Source organism: Prionailurus viverrinus, chromosome D1 (assembly GCF_022837055.1).
Source record: "Prionailurus viverrinus isolate Anna chromosome D1, UM_Priviv_1.0, whole genome shotgun sequence".
Classification (NCBI taxonomy): domain Eukaryota; kingdom Metazoa; phylum Chordata; class Mammalia; order Carnivora; family Felidae; genus Prionailurus; species Prionailurus viverrinus.
In genome coordinates, this window is record NC_062570.1 from 7,116,557 (window position 1) to 7,140,699 (window position 24,143).

Here is a 24,143-nt window from a genome sequence, read left to right on the forward strand (position 1 = left end):
TCTAGGTAGAATAGAAACCAAAAGAAATTCGTGCACATATGCACCAGGGCAGATGAATAAGAATGTTCCCCAAAGCAATCTTTGTAACAGACTCAAACTGGAAAAAATATATATGTATAAATCTCAACCACTGAATGAATTAACAGTAGTGTGTGTGTGTGTGTATAATGAAATAATTATCATTGTTTTTCATAAAATGAATACAATTCAGCTACACAAACACAATGCTGAATGACCAAAAAGCGCACCATAAGATTCTATTTACATACAGTTCAAAAACAGAGAAAACTAAAGAAAAAAAAGCTACAACAAAATGGTGGTTGCCTCTCGGGAGCAGGGAAGTTGGCGGTGATGTGCAAAGCCTGGAAGGCAGTGGTTTGAAGTAGGAAACATTGATCTGGGTTATGTAAGTTACACAGGGGGCTGTTTGTGATGATTCAGTGACCTTATACATTTATGTTTCATGAACTTTTCTATAACGTGCTTCAATAAAAAAGTGTTTTAAAAGAAACAAATACGAGCACATTTATAAAGCAGCCACACATTTTGAAGGGAAAACACAGATGCTGTATGAATAAAGTGTCCTCACCTCTTTAGGATTGATGTATCTCACTATCTGACGTGGCTCTCCTCGTCTTCTTAGATCAATCAGTCTTTTAAAGTGTTGGAAGACAGTGACATTCTAAAGGTTCAAATACATAAAACTGTATGGTCAAAACTGGATTTTCTACCTCTGATTAGCTTTTTGCCTAATTAGGGCAAAATGAGTAAAAACCATATAATAGATTTTATGTGTGTAACCTAGATTTTAGAAATATTACCACTCACGATTTACTTTGACAAGCCAGGCAATACCAATTTTATTCTCACAACGAGTTTTACCCTTCACTTTGGAAGTGCATCATTAGCAAGTGTAAAGAAAACACCCAGGACATTGGTTGAGTTGCTTTTGCATGTTCCAGAGTCATCCAGGAGGAAGACAAAATAGAGCCTACTGGTTAAGAACACGGAGCATGGCATCCTATTATCTGAGTTCAACAGTTAGTACCAACTCACCATGCGACCCTGGACAAGTTGCTTAAATTCTCTCCTCGGTGTCTCACCTAAAATGGGAATGATAGTGGCTATCTCCTACAGCTATGGTGAGGAGTTCATGAGTTAATATTCATAAAGCACTCAGAACAACTTCTGGCCCAAGAAAGCACTAAATAATTACTATTCTATTATTACCATTACAGAAACCTCATTACCGTAGTAATTCCACTGATTTACAAACCCTACCTACTATTCATGTTAGGACATATTTGGTCAAACAACTCCAAACAACTGTTTTTTTTTTTTTTTGAGAGAGAGAGAGAGAGAGAGAGAGAGAGAGAGAGAGAGAGAGAAGGAGGGGCAGAGGGAGGAAGATACAGAACCCAAAGCAGGCTCCAGGCTCTGAGCTCTCAGTACAGAGTCTGACTCAGGGCTTGAACTCATGAACCGCGAGATCATGACCTGCGCTGAAGTCGGATATTTTTTTTTTTTTAACGTTTATTTATTTTGAGACAGAGAGAGACAGAGCATGAACGGGGGAGGGGCAGAGAGAGAGGGAGACACAGAACCGGAAGCAGGCTCCAGGCTCTGAGCCATCAGCCCAGAGCCTGACGCGGGGCTTGAACTCATGGAACGTGAGATCGTGACCTGAGCTGAAGTCAGTCACTTAACCGACTGAGCCACCCAGGCGCCCCTGAAGTCGGATATTAACTGACTGAACCACCCAGACACCCCTCCAAACAATTCTTCTCTCTCAGACAACAATTTCTTTGGTAATACTCTCCTCATACTCTATCCCCCAAAAAACCCTTACTAACTCTTGGTAAACTCCCCCTACCCCACCCGTGAGCTTATGTTAAATCAAATAAATTCAAACTGAATCCCCATCACTAATAAGACAATTTGAATCCCCACTGCTTCAAGAAGCACACTGCCTGTGGAGATGGTGTAGCCCACATCAAAACAGATAATATTCTTTCTGAAAGGAAGATATAATTTCCAGTAGGTATAACCCCAAGTTGAGTATCAAGAAAAACTTATGGTGATACCTTGGGGGATGGTGAATAAAAATTTAGTGCTTTTAGAAGGGGTTTGGACTTAAGCGATCATCAACATAATATAAACAGCTATGTGCATAAGATGTTATCTATAAACCTAACGGTAACCACAAATCAAAAACTATTAATAGATATGTAAAAAAACAAAGAGAAAGGAATCCAGGTAATATCACTAAAGAAAGCCATCAGAGGGTGGGGGCAGGAGGGAGGAGGAGGGGACAGAGAGGGGGAGGGGGCCACGGTGGGGTGGGATGGCCTTCTGGCCTAGGTGGCAGAAGCGGTGGCTGCAGCTGACCAGCCTGCTGCTCTCTCACTTCTGCTTGGGCTTCCCGGCTCCTCCCTTTCCCCTCCCCACCGCAGATGGAGAGGGTGGCCCTGCTGTGGATGGTCAGATAGCTCCCGCCACCCATCTCTGGCCCCAGTCAGCATGGAACAGACCAGGAGGAAGCTGGCGGGAGGGCTGCCGGCCTGTGTGATAGACTGGGGCACACAGTAGACAAAATTAGGAGATGCTGAAAACACAGAACTACAGCTTATCATCCCCTCCTGTTCTGCCAGTAAGGAGTCAGCGAAAGTGGAAAGTGGGTGATCGAGCTCAAGGGAGGGTGATGACAGGTGTTGATCACCTAGGCTTCCTCATTGGTGATGAAGCAATAGGAAAACCTACGTAGGCAACATAGAGGCCAATTTGCTGTGGTGTAGCTGGAGATTGGGACTTGATGGAAAGGTTACGGAACAAGTGATTTTTAAGTATTTAAGGGCATAACAAGAAGACTATTTCCAAAACTGTAAGCAACAAATTTCTGTTGCTTATCATCCACCCAGTCTGTTGTAGTTCATTCTAGCCGCCCAAATGGACCAACACAAGTACTAAGGATCTGAACAACATGGTTAGCCAGTAGGACTTGAACCATGTCAGAATACATTTTTTTCCTCAAGTTCATGTGAAACATTTACCAAAATAGACTTTTTTCTAAGACAGGGAAGTTTCAACAAATTTCAAGTTATTAAAATCATATAAGAAGGAGGAGCCAAGATGGCGGAACAGCATGGAAGCTTTTTGTGTGTCTCATGTCCATGAAATACAGACAGACCAACACTAAACCATCCTACACACCTAGGAAACTGATTGGAGGATTAACACAACAATCTGCACAACCTGAACCACAGAATAGAGCAGGTATGTGGTGCGGAGAGCTGAACTTGGGGAGTGAGAAGCCCTGAAAGGTAGGAAACCACTTTTGTGGGCAGAGAGAGGACACAGACTGGGGAGGGGGGGAGAATACATGAAAATCACCCCTCCCCAAAAGCAGCTGGAGAGAAAGTAGAAAATTGGAAACAGCCGCAGGGACTAAACTAAAAAGGGAGAAAGGAGAAAGTTTAAATTCCATTAAGACTGTAAACATGGAGAGCACAAAAGCTGCAACTCCTCAGCTCGATACCTGGCGGTGCTCTGGTGGGAAGGGCGAACCCCCAGGAAGAGGATGGGGTCCGGGAGGTTCTGGGGCCTCACGGGGAAAAGCAGTTCCACTGCTGGAAGGACATTTGGTAAAGACTGTTGCAGCCACCTGGTCCCAGCAGACCCCGGAAGGCGGCCACATTCGCTGGTGCTGGGACAAGGTTGTTAAGGGTGCAGCCTGGTGCCAGATGTGTGTTGCGATTTTCTATAATCCCTGAGACGCTGCTGCTACACTGTCTCGCGAACTTTTTCTGGGGCGGGCTGGCATTCTGGCCGCAGTCTCGGGGCACCGGCAAAAACAGGATCCAACGGGCATAGCTGGGTGCAGCCGATATTCAGCCATGGCTCATTCGGCCATTGCTCGGTGAGACCCTCCCGCAGAGGGGCGGAACGGGTCAAAGCCACAGTCCTTCGGAAGTAGGAGGCCGGGGAAAACAGCCGCATCTGAGATAAGGCTTGGGAGAGAGGTGCTGCCTGGAGCCTGGTCACGAAGAGTGAAGAAGCGGAGAGTGGACGAGAGTTGAAGACAGAGGACGAGTGCACGATTGCTGATCCAGGAGAACAGACTGGGTAGCTGAGTGGCGCCATTTTCACTGCTCCCGCACATGCGCCTACACAGCTACGAGCCCCGCAACAATCCACCCCAGTAGGCTAGCAGCGCCATCTAGTGGACAGCGGAGCTGTTATACCGAGTCCTGCCCAACTGGGACAGCTTGGCTCTTCAAGAACACAAACCTCACTGCCGGCTTAATTTATGGACTATAAAGAGCTACATAGACTGACTTCTAGGGGAAAATGAAGCAATTTCAGTCCTACTTCAATCTGTTAGCAGGTTCATCTATTCAATTTTCTTTCTTTTTCCTTTTTCTCTTTTACAATTCTTTTCTTTTTCTTGAATACAGAAAGAGAAAAAATTCATTTTTTCAATTTTTATTAAAAATATCTTTCTTTTTTATTACTATACTTTTTACTTTTGTGTAAATTTTTTAAAATTCTACTTTACTTCCATCATTTTATTTTAGTCTACTTCAGTGTACTCACCTTTTCAAATTCTCAATTTCCTTTTTTTTCTTTCTTTTTTTCTCTTTTTTGTTTCATTTCTTTTTCTTGAATGCAGAAAGAGAAAAACTTCATTTTTACTTTCAATTTCTATTAAAAATATTTTTATTTTATTTTTATTAGTATATCTTTTGCTGTTACGTAAATTTTTTCAAGTTCTATTTTACTTCCATCATTTTATTTTAGTCTACTAGAGTGTATTCACTTTTTCAAATTTTCAAACGATTTTTTTCTTTTCTTATCTTTTTTCTTTTTCATTTCTTTTCTTTTTTCTTAAAAAGAGAAAATATAAAAATTCATATTTATTTTTAATTTTCATTAAAAATATTAATTTTTTTCTGCTACATTCTTTACTTTTGTGTATATTTTTTCAAATTCTATTTTACCCCCATCATCTTAGTCTACTTCAGTGTATTCACTCTTTCAAATTTTCAAACACTTTCCTTCCACCCCCACCTTTTTTTCTCTAATCTGCCAAACCACTTTCAACACCCAGACCAAAACACACCTAGGATCTAGCATCATCTATTCGATTTTTGTGTGTGTGTGTTTTTAATTTTTAATTTCAATATAGTTTTAATTTTAATTTTTTTAATTTCAATTTTTCTACCTCATTAATTACTTTCCTCCCTTCAAAATGACAAAACTAAGGAATTCACCCCAAAAGAAAGAGCACAAAGAAACGACAGCCAGGGATTTAACCAACACAGATAGGAGTAAGATGTCTGAACCAGAATTTAGAATCACGATAATAAGAATACTAGCCGGAGTCAAACATAGATTAGAATCCCCTTCTGCAGAGATAAAGGAAGTAAAAAATAGCCAGAATGAAATTAAAAATGCTGTAACAGAGCTGCAATCACGGATGGATGCAGCAGTGGCAAGATGGATGAGGCAGAACAGAGAATCAGCGATACAGAGGACAAACTTATAAAGAATAAGGAAGCAGAAAAAAAGAGGGAGATTAAGGCAGAAGAGCATGATTTAAGAATTAGAGAAATCAGTGACTCATTAAAAAGGAACAACATCAGAATCATAGGGGTCCCAGAAGAGGAAGAGAGAGAAATAGGGGTAGAAGGGTTATGTGAGCAAATCATAGGGGGAAAACTTTCCTAACCTGGGGAAAGACACAGACATCAAAATCCAGGAAGCACAGACGACCCCCATTAGATTCAACAAAAACCAACCATCAACAAGGCATATCATAGTCAAATGCACAAAATACTCAGGCAAGGAGAGAATCATGAAAGCAGCAAGGGAAAAAAAGTCTCTAACATACAAGGGAAGACAGATGAGGTTGGAAGCAGACCTATCCACAGAAACTTGGCAGGCCAGAAGGGAGTGGCAGGATATATTCAGTGTTCTGAATCAGAAAAATATGCAGCCAAGAATTCTTTATCCATCAAGGCTGTCATTCAAAATACGAGGTGAGATAAAAAGTTTCCCAGACAAACAAAAATTAAAGGGAGTTTGTAACCACTAAACCAGCCCTGCAAGAAATTTTAAGGGGGCTTTCCGAGGGGAGAAAAGATGAAATTAATAAATAAGTAAGTAAATAAATAAATAAATACCAAAAGCAACAAAAGATTAGAAAGGACCAGAGAACATCACCAGAAACTCCAACTCTACAAACATCATAATAGCAATAAATTTATATCTTTCAGTACTCACTCTAAATGTCAATGGACTCAATGCTCCAATCAAAAGACACAGGGTAACAAAATGGATAAGAAAACAAGACCCATCTACATGCTGTTTACAGGAGACCCACTTTAGACCTAAAGGCACCTTCAGATTGAAAATAAGGGGATGGAGAACCATCTAACATGCTAATGGTCAACAAAAGAAAGCCGGAGTAGCCATACTTATATCAGACAAGCTAGACTTTAAAATAAAGACTGTATCAAGGGATGCAGAAGGGCATTATACCATAATCAAGGGGTCTATACACCAAGAAGACCTAACAATTATAAAAATTTATGCGCCAAATGTGAGAGCACCCAAATATATAAATCAATGAATCACAAACATCAAGGAACTCATCGATAGTAATACCTTAATAGTAGGAGACTTCAACACCCCACTCACAGCAATGGACAGATCATCTAATAAAAAAATCAACAAGGAAACAATGGTTTTGAATGACACACTGGACCAGATGGACTTAACAGATATATTCAGAACATTTCATCCTAAAGCAGCAGAATATACATTCTTCTCCAGTGCACATGACACATTCTCCAGAATAGACCATATACTGGGACACAAATCAGCCCTAAGTAAGTACAAAAAGACTGAGATCATACCATGCATATTTTCAGACCACAATGCTATGAAACTTGAAATCAACCACAAGAAAAAATTTGGAAAGGTAACAAATACTTGGAGACTGAAGAACATCCTACTAAAGAATGAATGGGCTAACCAAGCAGTTAAAGATGAAATTAAAAAGTATATGGAAGTCAATGAAAATGATAACACCACAACCCAAAACCTCTGGGACGCAGCAAAGGTGGTCATAAGAGAAAAGTATATAGCAATCCAGGCCTTCCTAAAGAAGGAAGAAAGATCTCAGATACACAACCTAACCTTATGCCTTAAGGACCTGGAAAAAGATCAGCAAATAAAACCCAAAACCAGCAGAAGACAGGAAATCATAAAGATTAGAGCATAAATTAATGCTACTGAAACCAAAAAAAACAGAACAGATCAATGAAACCAGAAGCTGGTTCTTTGAAAAAATTAACAAAATTGATAAACCACTAGCCAGTTGGATCAAGAAGAAAAAGGAAAGGACCCAAATAAATAAAATCAAGAATGAAACAGGAGAGATCACAACCAACACAACAGAAATAAAAACAATAATAAGAGAATATTATGAGCAATTTTATGCCAATAAAATGGATAATATGGAAGAAATGGACAAATTCCTAGAAACATATACACTACCAAAACTGAAACAGAAAGATATAGAAAATGTGAACAGACCCATAACCAGTAAAGAAATCAAATTAGTAAAAAAAAAAAACAAAAAACAAAAAAAAAAAACCCTCCCAAAAAACAAGAGTCCAGAGCCAGATGGCTTTCCAGGGGAATTATACCAAACATTTAAGGAAGAGTTAACACCTATTCTCTTGAAACTGTTCCAAAAAAGAGAAATGGAAGGAAAACTTCCAAACTCTTTCTATGAAGCCAGCATTACCTTGATTCCAAAACCAGACAGAGACCCCACTAAAAACGAGAACTATAGACCAATTTCCCTGATGAACATGGACGCAAAAATCCTCAACAAGATATGAGCCAACCGGATCCAACAATACATTAAAAAAACTATTCACCACAACCAAATGGGATTTATACCTGGGAGGCAGGGCTGGTTCAATATCTGCAAAACAATTAACTTGGTGATTCATCACATCAATAAAAGAAAGGACAAGAACCATATGATCCTCTCAATAAATGCAGAGAAAGCATTTGACAAAATACAGCATGATTTCTTGATAAAAACCCTCAAGAAAGTAGGGATAGAAGGAGCAGACCTCAAGATCATAAAAGCCATATATGAATGACCCAACGCTAATATTATCCTCAATGGGGAAAAACTGAGAGCTTTTCCCCTAAGGTCAGGAACAAGACAGGGATGTCCACTCTCGCCACTGTTATTCAACATAGTATTGGAAGTCTTAGCCTCTGCAATAAGACAACACAAAGGAATAAAAGGCATCCAAATCGGCCAGGAGGAGGTCAAACTTTCACTCTTCGCAGATGACATGATACTCTACATGAAAAACCCAAAAGATTCCACCGAAAAACTGCTAAAATTGATTCATGAATTCAGCAAAGTGGCAGGGTATAAAATCAATGCACAGAAATCAGTTGCATTCCTATAGACCAACAATGAAGTGACAGAAAGAGAAATCAAGGAATCGATCCCTCTTACAGTTGCACAAAAAAACATAGAATACCTTGAATGAAATTGAAGAAGACACAGAAAAATGGAAAAAGATTCCATGCTCCTGGATAGGAAGAACAAATATTGTTAAAATGGTGATACTACCCAAAGCAATCTACCTATTCAATGCAATCCCTATCAAAGTAACACCAGCATTCTTCACAGAGCTAGAACAAATAATTCTAAAATTTGTATGGAACCAGAAAAGACCCCAAATAGCCAAAGCAATCCTGAAAAAGAAAACCAAAGCAGGAGGCATCACAATACCAGACTTCAAGCTATACTACAAAGCCGTTATCATCAAGACAGTATGGTAATGACACAAGAACAGACAGATCAATGGAACAGAAGAGAACCCACAATGGACCCACAACTGTATGGCCAACTAATCTTTGACAAAGCAGGAAAGAATATCCAGTGGAATAAAGACAGTTTCTTCAGCAAGTGGTGCTGGGAACACTGGACAGCGACATGCAGAAGAATGAACCTGGACCACTTTCTTACAACATACACAAAAACAAACTCAAAATGGATGAAAGACCTCAATGTAAGACAGGAAGCCATCAAAATCCTTGAGGCGAAAGCAAGCAAAAACCTCTTTGCTCTTGGCCGCAGCAACTTCTTACTCAACACATCTCTGGAGTCAAGGGAAACAAAAGCAAAAATGAACTACTGGGACCTCATCAAAATAAAAAGCTTCTGCACAGTGAAGGAAACAATCAGCAAAACTAAAAGGCAACCGACAGAATGGGAGAAGATATTTGCAAATGACGTATCAGATACAGGGTTAGTATCCAAAATCTACAAAGAACTTATCAAACTCAACACGCAAAAAATCCGGTGAAGAAATGGGCCAAAGACATGAATAGACACTTCTCCAAGGAAGACATCCAGATGGCCAAATGACACGTGAAAAAATGCTCCATATCACTCATCATCAGAAAAATACAAATCAAAACCACAATGAGTTACCACCTCACACCTGTCAGAATGGCTAACATGAACAACTCAGGCAACAACAGATGTTGGCGAGGATGCGGAGAAAGAGGATCTCTTTTGCAATGTTGATGGGAATGCAAGCTGGTACAGCCACTCTGGAAAACAGTATGGAGGTTCCTCAAAAAACTAAAAATAGAACTACCCTACGACCCAGCAATTGCACTACTAGGCATTTATCCAAGGGATACGGGTGTGCTGTTTCGAAGGGACACATGCACCCCCATGTTTATAGCAGCACTATCGACAATAGCCAAAGTATGGAAAGAGCCCAAATGACCATCGATGGATGAATGGATAAAGAAGATGTGGTATATATATACAATGGAGTCGTACTCGGGAATCAAAAAGAATGAAATCTTGCCATTTGCAACTACGTGGATGGAACTGGAGGGTATCATGCTAAGTGAAATTATTCAGAGAAAGACAAAAATCACATGACTTCACACATATGAGGACTTTAGGAGACAAAACAGACGAACATAAGGGAAGGGAAACAAAAATAATATAAAAACAGGGAGGGGGACAAAACAGAAGAAACTCATAAATATGGAGAACAAACTGAGGGTTAGTGGGAGGGGGGATGGGCTAAATGGGTAAGGGGCATTAAGGAATCTACTCCTGAAATCATTGTTTCACTATATGCTAACTAATTTGGATGTAAATTAAAAAAAAAAAATTAAATTGAATTAAAAAAAGTCATATAAATAACTGGCCTCAGAATCAAACCAGAAATCAGTAACAGAAAGGTAACTAGAAAACTTCTAAATATTTGGTAATTAAATAACATACTTCTAAATAACCAATGGGTCAAAAAAAATCACAATGGAAACTGTAAAATATTTTAAAGTGAAAGGTAATAGGGACACCTGGGTAGCTCAGTTGGTTAAATGTTTAACCCTTGATTCAGGCTCAGGCTCAGGTCATGATCTCACAGTTTGTGAGATCGATCCCCGTGTCAGGCTCTGCACGGATAGCATGGAGCCTGCTTGGGATTCTCTGGGAGGGTAATAAAGTGCAATATTGTGCTGGAGTACAATAAAGAAAAAGAAGTAATAGGTATAAAGTTTACAAAGAAAAAAACAAAAGTCATTCAGACATGACATGATTAGGTAGTAAATCCAAAGGTGTCTATAAAAAATCAATTAGAAATAATAAGTGCATACTAGGCCAGGAGATAAAAATAAATTATATTTCTATAAACTAGAAATGAACAATTAGAAAATAAAATTTAAATTAATACCACTCACAGTAGCATCAAACAATGTCAAATACCCGTAAGTTAAATGAAAGATACATAAGACTTCTACACTGCAAACTATAAAACGTTGTGGAGAAAAATTTTTAAAGATCTAAAACATGAAGATATGTACCAGGTTCGTGAAAACTTGGAGTAGTAAAATGTCAGTTCTCCCGCAAACTGATCCTAATGCAATCCCAATTATAATCCCCACAAATATTTTTGCAAAAATTAATAAATTGATTCTGCTATTTAAATGGAAATACAAAAGCCCTAAAATAGCTGTGATAATCATGAAGAACATCACAGTTGGAGGATTTTGATACCCACACTTATGACAAAGCTATAGTTACTAAGACAGTGTGGTACTGACCCAAATAAAGACAAATAAACCAATGCAAATGAACAGAGACCACAGAAACACTTCACATACATGGAGACATGATCTAGTGTTTTCAGTAAAAGGACTTAACCATTTGGTTATCCATAAAGACAAAAATGAACTTTGCCTACACCTCTTATCACACACAAACATTAATTTGAGAGGATACTAGATCTCAACCTACAACAAAAGCAATCAAGCATCTAGAAAAAGCTTAAGGAAAATATATCCTGGCTTTGGATTAAACATTTCCCCCCAGATTTATTTCAATATAATTGACACGTAATATTGTGTTGGCTGAGCTGGACGTCTGCCTTAGGATCTTTTCCCACTGGGAAAGTTCTGATATTGTCACCTCTTTAGGCAAACATTTCTTTTTCATTTTTTAATGTTTATTTATTTATTTATTTATTTATTTATTTTCTAATTTTTTTTTTCAACGTTTTTATTTATTTTTGGGACAGAGAGAGACAGAGCATGAACGGGGGAGGGGCAGAGAGAGAGGGAGACACAGAATCGGAAACAGGCTCCAGGCTCTGAGCCATCAGCCCAGAGCCTGACGCGGGGCTCGAACTCACGGACCGCGAGATCGTGACCTGGCTGAAGTCGGACACTTAACCGACTGCGCCACCCAGGCGCCCCAATGTTTATTTATTTTTGACAGAGAGAGAAAGAAAGAGAGAGAGAGAGAGAGAGAGAGAACGAGAACGAGTAAGGGAGGGGCAAAGAGAGGAGAACAGAGGACTGGAAGCAGGCTCCGTGCTGACAGCAGAGAGCCTGATGTCAGGTTCAAACCCATGAACCCTGAGACTACGACCCAAGACATTCAACCGACCAAGCCACCCAGGAACCCCTGGGCAAACATCTCTTAAACAGGACACAGAAAGCACTAACCATAAAGAACAAGGGATTGAATTGGACTTAATTAAAATGAAAGACTTCTCATTATCAAAAAAACATCTTTAAGAATGCAGTGTCTGGAGAAAATACCTGCCACACATGTATTCAATAAAGGACTTGTGCCCAGGATATATGAGAAACTCCTCCAAGTGAATATTGACAGTGTACTAGTAGATGTAATGGGATTTGGGGGTTTGAAGATTGGGAGAACAGGTTAAAAAAAAAGGTGGGGGTTGGGATATTTATATCTTCATCAGACATAATAAGGAGTCACATAATCCTATGTTAACATGATGGAACAAGAAACAAAGGTTTAAACATGCTCTTTTTAACGTTTATTTATTTTTGAGAGAGAGGGAGACACAGAATCTGAAGCAGGCTCCAGGCTCTGAGCTGTCAGCACAGAGCCCGACGCAGGGCTCAAACTCATGAGCCATGAGATCATTACCTCAGCCAAAGTAGGTCACTTAACCAACTGGTCCACCCAGACGCCCCAGGTTTAAATTCTTTTTTTAAAAAAATTTTAAATGTTTTTTTAAATTTATTTTTGAGAGAGAGACAGAGTGAATGGGGGAGTGGCAGAGAGACATTAACAAAGAATCCAAAGCAGGCTCCAGGCTCTGTGCTGTAAAGAAATAAGGCAATAAGGGTGTCTGGGTGGCTCAGTCGGCTATACCCTGACTCTTGATTTTGGCTCAGCTCATAATCTTACAGTTTGTTAGTTTGAGCAACATGTCCCCCTCTGTGCTGACAGCTCACAGCCTGCTTGGGATTCTCTCTCTGCCCCTCCCTCTCTCTCTGCCTCTTACCCCATCTCTCTCACAAAATAAATAAACTTAAACAAAAATTAAGGTAACAAATAGAAGAACTAAAAAATCATTACATATGGTACTGGCAGGGCTGTGTAACGGGTAAGTAAGATAAGCTCTCAATTATCTTTGCAGAAAATCAACAGGTCACTTCTGAAGTTGGCAAATAAAAAATAATGACACAAGCATGTTATATAGAAACAGAAATAACTACCAGAACATCTAAAACAAAAAGTAGTTCAAAGTGCTTCCCTTTAGAGTATGAGGGTAGAGAAGAACAGGAGGGGGTAAAAGATGTGCTTTTATTTGTAAGTTCTTCTCTATTATTTTACTGAAAGAAGTATATACATTATTTTGACTTAAAATATTCACACAAAAGAAAATACCTTCATTTACAGTAGTTTGACTATGCAAATTACTCACTTACTGGGCCAAGTAATGTGTTAAAATTAAGCATCCTTATTTAGAAATCCTCCTCTGAGCCACTTGAAAAAGAATATATCGAGATTTAAGATCAAATGTTTTCTCTTTGGGTCTTAGAACTATTTAAATTATCCTAGGATTTGAACCATGGCTTTCATGGTTGCTTTTTTTCAGTTTCTAACCACTTTTTAAATCCAACTGCTCAGTCACACCTTCTATTGCATGGGACACCATTTTATCTCCAAATACAATCCGCTTTAATCCTTTCAACATACAGATCTTATCTAAATTGATCACAATTTTAAGAAAGATATTTTAGGGGCACCTGTGTGGCTCAGTTGGTTAAGCGTCTGACTCAGCTTAGGTCATGACCTCACAGTTCATGGGTTCCAGCCCCGTGTTGGGCTCTGTGCTGACAGCCCAGAGCCTGGAGCCTGCTTCAGATTCTGTGTCTCCCTCTCTCTCTCTACTCCTCTCCTATGCATACTCTGCCTCTGCCTCTCAAAAATGAATAAATATTAAAATAATTAAAAATTTTTTTATAAAAATGTTTTTATTTATTTTGAGAGGAAGAGAGAGAGCAGAGGAGGGGCAGAGAGAGAGAGAGAGGGAGAGAGAATCTCAAGCAGGCTCTGAGCATCAGCAGAGCATGATGCAGGGCTTGAACTCAGAAACCGTGAGATCATGACCTGAGCCAAAGTCAGATGATTAACCGACTTAGCCACCCAGGTGCCCCAATCACCTGTCTCCGATTCTGTGTCTCCCTCTCTCTCTGCCCCTCCCCTGTTCACACTCTGTCTTTGTCTCAAGAATAAACATTAAAAAAAAATTAAAAAAAAAAAGCATTAAAAAAAATTTTTAAGAAAATTATTATTTTAGTATTGGAGATCAAGAGTTAGGGGTTTTATGGGTTGAAAGAGGCAAAAGAAACACATAAGGGAAGCTATTTTGTAAGACTCGATTAACGGATCATGTGTGTTAGAAACAGAGCCATCACACTTCACGTATAATTATCAGGCGCAGACAGTGTTGCTACAAACACAGAAGAAAGAGTGAAGTCATTTTAGTTATTGGCCCTCACTCAACCAGGTAAGTCAACCTGGAATATTCCTCCCACCAATGAGACCAGCTCTACCCAGACTATAGCATGACAAAGTGTATTAACTCAGATACAGTTTATTATTAAACTTTAAGTCTTCAAGAGTCAAGTACTCGACAACTATTTAATGAGTGAATGAATGTATCCCTAACACTTTGTCAGAAACCTGATTGCTGAGTCAAGAAATAGTTTTAGAGGTAAAAGCCAAAGGATCCTATTCGTGATACTTTCAGTGATCATAGTTATTTTCAGAGTGCCTGACCCTGACCAGGAGCTCAGTAAGGATTTGCGAGGCTAATGGAATGATTAATTAATGTTAACTTTCTGAACTTCTAAAAAATGGGTGCTTTTAAAGCAAAGGGTGGTACACCAATCTGTAAATATATTTAAAATGATTGAATTATACACTTTCAAAAGGTGAACCTTATGCTATATAAATTATATCACAATAAGATTACAAAACAATGAAACAAACTCACAAGAAAACGTTTCCAGGCCTTCTGAATGACTCTAGCAGCTTTATCCCTCTTTGTAAATTCTGATTCCTGTTCCCAAGGCATTTTAAAGTCCTAAAATAAGCAAAAAGGGTATATCTAAAATTTCTTTATAAACTCCAATGTGAAACTCACTAGAACTCACGAAAAGTTAAATAGAAAGTTGAATAAAGGAAATAATAAAGATGAGATGTGGTATCAAGATAATTATAATAAAAAATAAAAATTGTTACCTACTATTGATTGCCTTATATGTTCCAATTTGTTTCTTTTTTCTAATTTATTTAATTATTTTTAAAAATGTTTATTTCTGAGAGAGAGAGGGGGGAAGGGATACAAAGAGAGGGATACAGAGAATTTCAAGCAGGCTTCCATACTGTCAGCACAGAGCCTCATGTGGGGCTCAAATCTATGAACCGTGAGATCATGACCTGATCTGAAGCTGGATGCTTAACCAACTGAGCCACCCAGTTCTAATTTAAACAACAACCTTGCATAGTAGACTTTACCAGTATGCTGGTGCTAGAGACATAGAGATTGCACTTCAAGGCCTATGGTCAAATAGTGATTAACAAAGCCAGTATTAAACCCAAGGCAGCTAGTGTTGAAAATCCACGACCTTTCATGACCCCATTCAATGACTTCAAATAAATTGTTCTTATTCAACATATACAGTGACAGAGTTTCACCCAAAAACTTACCCAGGCCCCTAACCTAGAATTAGAGATGATTATAGAATTTTTCCTTCTCTGTAAATATGCTGACTAGTCAATCATGCATTAAGACAAAACAAAATCACCAGTTCTACCCATAATTTTTATTAATACTGTGAAGAAATAAGTAATAGGGAAGTCAGAAACACATTACGGTTTATGAGTCCTTTAAAAAGCTGCAGTAGACAGAGAGGATCCTGGGAAGAAAGTGGACTAGGAAGCACCAGGAATCTGTCTCCACTTCTAGACAACTGTGCTGGCAGAATCTAACGTAACTATTTTAGAACTCTGGTGTCTACTGAAGGCTTGCAACTTCCAGGGGAAGGCTTGGGGGGGTAACTTGTGGTTAACTCCAGTCAATTTCTGCTCTTAGCCCAGTAGCAGCTACCCATTCCCTCACCGCAGCCTCAGCAGCAGGCAGCTGTGCACATGTTTCTGGAACAGCTTGCACACTTGTGGGAGCCAGGGTGGACAAAAAGGGACTCGGTCCTCCAATCCAGGAGATCTGTGCTCTGATTGTTGGTTGCTGCTTCTGATCACACAGGTGTAGACAAACAGGCAGGCAGCCTTTGGGGATGCACCTTCACCCCCCACTGTTGTTGCAAGCCCTTCCCATCTGACAACTTCCAGGGAACTTAAAGGGTTTTTCCTTCCCTCTAGATTGTTGTCCTTTCCCCTTAGGAGAGCCAGATATTAAAAATGAGGACATTCAAAAATAACAACACATATGGAGAAAACTGAGAAATTATCAGTCATTTCCAGAGAAAGGTACAGATTCACAAAAGAAATGAAAAGACCTTAAGTTTACAATTCAAACTGATCCTTGACTGATCCTTGTAGCCTATAACAATTAAACACACACACACACACACACACACACACACACACACACAGAGTAAACTCAGGGGAAGGGAAAGAATCTGATTTCCAGAGTTCCTGCATTATTAAACTGAAATATCCAGTTTTCAATACAAAATTATAAGGCATATAAAGAAACACAAAATTATGTCTCATTCAAAGGAAATTAAAAAATCAATAGAAACTGACCCTGAAAAAGACCTGATGGCAGATCTACTAGACAAAGACCTGAACACCAATCAATGTCTTAAAGATGCTCAAAAACTAAAGGAAGATGTGGAGAAATTCGAGAAATGATGCACAAAATGGAAATATCAATAAAGAGACAAAAACTAAAAAAAGACCAAACAGAAACTCTGAAGCTGAAAAGTAGAATAACTGAAAGGAACAATTCATTAGTGGGATTCAAAGGCAGAGTTGAGCAATCAAAGAAAGTAACCAGCCTGGATTCTTGAAGATAACTTGAAGATAAACAATGGAAATTGTCAAGTCTGAGAAACAGAAAGAAAAAAGATGAAAGAAAAGTAAGCAGAGCTTAAGAGACCTATGGTACACCAGTAAGCAGACCAACATGCATGCTGTGGGAGTCCCAGAAGGAAAAGAGAAGGAGAAGGGGGAGGAGAGAATATCTCAAGGAATACTGGCTGAAAAACGCCAAACTTAATTTTTTTTAATGTTTATTTATTTTTGACAGAGAGAAAGAGAGACAGAGCATGAGCGGGGGAGGGGCAGAGAGAGAGAGGGAGGCACAGAATCCGAAGCAGGCTCTAGGCTCTGAGCTGTCAGCACAGAGCCCGACGCGTGGCTCGAACTCATAGACTCCGAGATCATGACCTGAGCTGAAGTCGGACGCTCAACCAACTGAGCCACCCAGGCACCCAAATTTGATGCCAAATTTGATGAAAAACATAAATATAAACATCCCAGAAGCTCAACAAACTCCAATTAAGACGGACTAAAAGATACATCCTCACCAAGACACATTATAATTAAACTTGTGAAAGCCAAAGATAAAGAGAAACTCTTGAAAACAGCAAGAGAGAAAAAATTCATCACATACAAAGAATTTTTAATATGTTAACAGATTTCTCATCAGAAACTTTGGAGGCCAGAAGGCAGTGGGCCAATATATTCAAACTTCTCAATGAAAAAAAACTATCAGGCAAGAATCCTGTGTCTAGCGAAACTGTCCTTCAAGAGTAAGGGAGAAATTAAGACACTGAAGATAAACAAAAGCTGTAAAAGTTCATTGCCACTAGACCTGCCCTGCAAGAAATGCTCAAGAGAGTCCTACAGGGAAAAATGAAGGACACTTGACAGTAACCCAAAATTGTATAAAGAAACAGAAGTTTTGATAAAGGTAAATATATGGATAGTTATAAAAGCCAGTGTTACTGTAACAATGGTTTGTAACTAAAGTTTTTGTTTTATACACGATTTAAGAGAACAATATATTTAAAAAAATTATTAGTCTAAAAATAGTATTATTGTAACTTTGGTTTGTAATTTCACATACTGTTTTCTATGTAATTTAAGAGACAAGTATATTTAAAATAACTATTAGATTATGTTTTAGGGCATACAATGTATAAAGGTGTAATTCTGTGATAACAACAATTGAAAGGAGTTGGGATAGAGGTGTAAAAGAAGAGGTTTTGTATGGCACTGAAGTTAAACTGGAATAAATTCACAATGGAGTGCTATAACTTTAGGATGTTAGATGTAATCTCCATGGTAACCACAAAGGAAACAGGTATAGAATATACACAAAAGGAAATGAGAAATGAATTTAAATGTTTCACTATAAACAAATCAGCTGAACACAAAAGAATACAATAAGGCAGAAAATGATAAACAGAGAAGTCATAAATCATAAAGAAAACAAATAGCAAAATGACATAAGCAAGGTCCTCCTTATCAGTAATTACTTTAAATGTAACGGTTTAAACTCTCTATTCAAAATACACAGATTTGCAGAATGGATAAAAACACAAAACTATATGCTATCTAAAATAGACTCACATTAGATTCAAAGACACACATAGATTGAAAGTGAAAAGACTGAAAAAGATATTCCATGCACATAGCAGCCAAAAAGAGAGGACAGGTGGCTCTCTTAATATCAGACAAAATAGACTTTACATCAAAAAAGTTTATAAGAGACAAAAGATATTATACATTAACAAAAGGTTCAACACAATAAGAAAAAATAACAATTATGAACATTTATGTATCTAGTAAAAGATCAGCAAAATATAAGAAGCAAAAAATGACAGAATTGAAAGGAAGACTAGACATTTATATGCCACAGATATAGGTCTCTCTAGATAGCTTTTCTATAATATCTATATATACCTATAATATTATATATATGTTTGTATATATAGCTTTTCCATAATTGTTGGAGACGTCAATACCCCACTCTCAATAATGATAGAACAACCAGACAGAAGGTAAACAAGGAAACAGAGGACTTGAAAAACACAATAAATCAACTTGATCTAGCAAATACAGAACATTCTACCAAATAACAGCAGCATTCACATTTTTCTCAAGTATACAATGGACATTTTCCAGAATAGACCATACCTTAGGCCTCAACATATTACATCTCAATATATTTCAAAAGAAATATACTTCTTTTGAAGTTATAAGTCAATAACAGGTGAAACTGGAAAATTTACACATTTGTGGAAATTAAACATCATACTCCTAAACAACCAATGGATCAAAGAAGAAATCACATGGGAAATTAGGAAAATGAAAACTAAAACACAACATACCAAAACTTACAGAAAGCAGTGAAAGTAGTGTTAAGAGGAAAGCTTACAGCTCAAATCAACAATCTAACTAAAACTTACAGAACTAGTAAAAGAATAAACTAAACCCAAAGCTAGCTGAAGAAAGATTAGAACAAGAGATAAAAACAGAAAACAGAAAAACAATAGAGTAAACCAATGAAACCAAAGCTGATTCTTTGAAAAGATTGACAAAATTAGCAAATCTTTAGCTAGATAGAGAAGAAATTTACTTCTAGTAATTCAGGAATGAGAGTGAGGACATTACTACTTATTCTGCAGAAATAAAAGAAACATTAACAGTACTGTGAACTAGTCGCAGTTTATAGCTGTGTTTGATATACTTGATGAAACTGACAAACTGACAAATTCCTAAAAATACAAAACCTACCAAGACTAAATCACAAAGAAACAGAACATCTGATTAAATCTATAACTAGAATAAGGAGATTGAATCAGTAATCAAAAATCTCCCAACAAATAAAAGCCCTGGACCTGATGGCTTCACTGTGAATTACACCAAACATTTAAGGAAATTACCAATCCTTATTAAACTTTTCAAAAAAAACTGAAGAGAAGGGAACACTTTCTAGCTTGTTCTATGAGGTCAGCATTACCATGATACAAAGGTAGACAAATACTACAAGAAAACCACACATCAACATTGATGCAAAAATCCTGAACAAAATACTACCAAACCAAACTTAGCAGTATATTAAACAGATTACACACCATAAACAAACTGTATTTACTCCTGGAATTCAAGGGTGGTTCCATATACAACTATCAATCAATGTAATACACAAAACTTTAACAGATCGTGATCATCTCAATTGATGCAAAAAAAAAAAAAAGCATTTGACAAAATTCAACACCCTTTCATGAAAGCCCTCAATAAACTAGGAATAGAAGAAAACTGCCTCAATATAATAAAAACCTTTTATGAAAATCCCACAGTAAACCCGATACTCAGTGAAAAGACTGAAAATTTTGTCTATAACACCTGGAACAGGACAAGGTTGTCTATGTTCACCACCTCTATTCAACATAGTACCGGAAGGTCCAGTCTAAACAATTAGGCAAGAAAAAGAAACAGAAGTCACTCAAATGGGAAAGGAAGAAGTAAAACTATCTGTTCTGGATAATATGATCTTAAAAGTATAGAATCTAAGTATTCCACAAAAAAACTTTAGAACTAAAAAATGAATTCAGCAAGCAGCAGGATATAAAGTCACCACATAAATCAGTTGCACTTCTCTATAATAACGATAAACAATATGAAAAAGAAATTACAAAGTAATCATATATGTATATACATATGTGTGTGTGTGTGTATATATATATATATAAAGCATTTGTATACACACACACACACACAGGCATCAAATAGAATAAAATACTTAGGAATTAATTTCATCAAGGAGGTGAAAGACTTGTACAATGAAAACTATAAAACAATGTTAGATGAAATTAAAGTGACATAAATGGAAATACCATCTCATGTTCATGGTTTGGAAGACTTAATATTTTTAAGATGTCAATACTATGCAAAGTGACCTGCAGATTGAATGCAATCCCTAACACAATTCCAAAGACTTTTTTTTTTTTTTGCAGAAATACAAAAGCCCACTTCAAAATTTAGATGGAATCTCAAGGGATCCAGAATAGCCAAAACAAGCTTGAAAAAGAATGAAGCTGAGGACACACACTTCCTAATTTCAGAACTTATTACACAACTGCAGTACTCAGAACAATGTGACACTGGCTTAAAGCCAAACACACAAACTGAATAGACATCCCAGAAATAAACCTTTATATACATGTCAAATGATTTTTGACAGGTGCCAAAACCATTCCATGGGGGAAGAACAATCTTCTCAACAAATAGTGTTGAGAAAACTGGATACTCACGTGTAAAAGAATGGAATTACACACTTTTCCAGCACCACATACAAAAATTACCTCAAAATGGATCAAAGTCTTAAATGTAACACCTAAAACCATAAAATGCTTAGAAAACAACAGGGAAAAAGCCCTAAAACATTGGATTTGGTGATGACTTCTTGGGTATGACACCAAAGGAAAAGCAACGAAAGTAAAAATAGACAAACGAGACTTCATAAAAAACTAAAATTCTATACATCAAAATTCTATGCCAAAGACACCATCAACAGAATATAAAGGCAACTCACAGAGTAGGAGAAGATATTTGCAAACCATGTATCTGATAAGGGCTTAATATCCAGAGTAACTCCCAGAGAACTCCCAACAACAAAAGAACCAACGATCTGATTAAAAAATGGACAATACAGATATTTCTCCAAATATCATACATAAACAGCCAATAATCACCACAAAAACACGCTCAACATCATTAGTCATTAGGGAAATGCACATAAAAACTATCATGAGATACCACCTTGTACCCAGTAGGATGGTGCCTATCAAAAAAAAAAAAAAAAAAAACCCAGAAAGAAATGTCGGCAAAGGTGTGGAGAAATGGGCACTTGTGCGCACTGCTGACAGGAATATAAAATGCTGCAACCCTGTGGAAAAGGATATGGCAATCCTTCAAAAAACTAAAAATAAGTTGACCGTATGATCTAGCAGTTTCATTTGTGGGCATAAACCTAAAAGAATTGAAAGGAGGGTCTCAAAGAGATATTTGTACGCCTAAGTTCACAGCAGCGTTATTCACAACAGCTAAACACAGAAGCGACCTGAGCGTCCATCGATGGAGAGCAAACAAAATGTGGTATTGACATACAATGGAATATTATTCGGCCATTAAAAAAATGGAAATCTGACATGGGCTGCAACATTGATAAAGCTTGAGGATGTTATGCTAATTAAAACCAGTCATAAAAAGACAAATACGGTATGATTTTACCTGTACAGGATAGTTATAGTAGTCAAAATCATAGAGACAGTAAGTAGACGGTGGTTGCCAGTGGCACAGAAGGGGTACGGGGTGGTTATCCTTTAATGGGCATGGTGTTTCAGTTTTGTAAAATGAAAAGAGCTATGGAGAGGGACGGCTGCACAACATCATGAATGTATTCAATACCACTAAGCTGTACACTTAAAAGTGGTTAAGATGCATATTTTATCACACCTAAAATAAAGCTGTAGTACGCTCAATCCTTTTAAGCACTTACTACCCTAAAAAGGATGTCATTCAAAACTGAATGACTGATCAGGTCAAATAATGAAACTGTTCTAATATTACTCCAGTGTTATCAGAGAAGTGTAATGCAAGAATCTTGTTTGCCTAGGTTATATAAACGATTTACAGTTCTACTTGTTGGCAGCACACAGAGAGGAAATGCAAGCTATACATAAGCTTTGCAAGTAAGCCCCTGTTTGTGGCAGTTTTCATACACATAACCACAGGCGGAAGACTACCGAACTGAAAGCCTGCAGGTGTGGATTAGTTTCCGTTCACACTGTTACCTAACAGAACCGGAGACGAACAGCTCAACATCTTTAAGCTTCAGTTTCATAAGCTGTAAAATCAAAGCACTGCAATAAATTAACTCCAACAGCACTTTCAAGTGTCACAATTCTGTGAGTTTACATTATAAAGGATACAATGCTGCAATAGTCAAATATAAAGGAAAAAAAAAAGCACGGCACTGAACACAGGGAGAACATTTGGGTTTTACTTAATCTCTGTTATTAATACTTCACAGTATAAATAATGTTATTCACTACCTTTATAACAGCAGTGTGGTTGTGAGATGCTTTATCAGAGTCTCACCTAAGGGAATAAATTTTACTCAAAATTTTAAATTCTCAACTTCTACTTACTTGTGAAATGTGAGAGTTATAAGGATTTATAAATCCCAAACCCCTTAAGTATTTAAATACATAACAGACATCAATACGTGTATTTATTTATTTTATTATTATTTTTTTTATGTGTATTGTATTTAAAGAGACAAAGACCAAACATAAAAATTCTCTAAAGGATATGCCATTTATAGGAAAAATTAAAGAAAAAATCTATATATTTTAATTGGTTATTTTCTCTCTCTCTCTCTTTTTTTTTTTTTTTGTAAGCTTAAAACAGGAAATGTTTTCTTCCAGACTATTACGGAGTTTTAAAAATTGACATTTTTAGGGTAGGGACAAAGTGCTCTGTGAAAAAGTGTCTGAATTTTTTCTCTTCAAGTAGTTTTAACAATATAGGAGGCAGGGGATATAGGTTAAGTCTATGGGTCTAAAGTAGGATAAACTGGGGTTTGAATCCTAAAAAAAATTCCACCTCATACTCAGTTGTGTGATCTTGTGTAAGTTATTTAACTCATTCCAGCTTCAGCTTCCTCATCTGTAAAATAAGGGAATTCACAGTACTGATCTCATAGAGCTAATTTGAGCTTCAGTTTTCTCATCTGTAAAATATGGGGACTCACAGGGGTGCCTGGGTGGCTCAGTTGGTCAAGCGTCAGACTTTGGCTCAGGTCATGATCTCACGGTTTGTAATGATCTCACGGTTTGGGAGTTGGAGCCCCGCATCGGGCTCTGTGCTGACAGCTCAGAGCCTGAAGCCTGCTTCGGATTCTGTGTCTCCATGTCTCTCTGCCCCTCCCCAACTTGCACTCGCTCGCTCTAAGATAAACAAACATTAAAAAAAATTTTTTTTAAATAGTGTCTGCTTAACTTTCTAAAAACTGGCATCTATATATCAATACCTGATACATATCTCTATATATCTATGATCCTTGCAAGTGGTGTCTGATATATCAATATATACATAACAATTAAGATATATGTATATATAAGATATATATAGATATACAGATAAATAAGATATATATGATACCTATCTATCTATCTATTATCTATCTATATCTATATATATCTTG

The 24,143-nt window shown here is 37.5% G+C and overlaps 1 protein-coding gene across 6 annotated transcripts in view; it reads right to left on the reverse strand.

The window, feature by feature from the left end:
- The window catches only part of CD1H11orf65 (chromosome D1 C11orf65 homolog), a 60,893-nt gene that overhangs the window by 31,945 nt on the left and 4,805 nt on the right, over nt 1-24,143 (reverse strand). For 4 of the 6 annotated variants that reach the window (XM_047876788.1, XM_047876785.1, XM_047876786.1 and 1 more), the window contains exons 2-3: nt 14,892-14,981; nt 590-682 (exon numbers count right to left, since the gene is read on the reverse strand). In XM_047876788.1, coding sequence (XP_047732744.1) covers nt 590-682; nt 14,892-14,972 — 174 coding nt within the window. In that variant the 5' untranslated portion in view covers nt 14,973-14,981. Of the gene's footprint in view, nt 1-589; nt 683-14,891; nt 14,982-23,690; nt 23,717-24,143 lie in introns of those variants that run through there. The other 2 variants (XM_047876789.1, XM_047876790.1) reach the window with 2 other exon arrangements.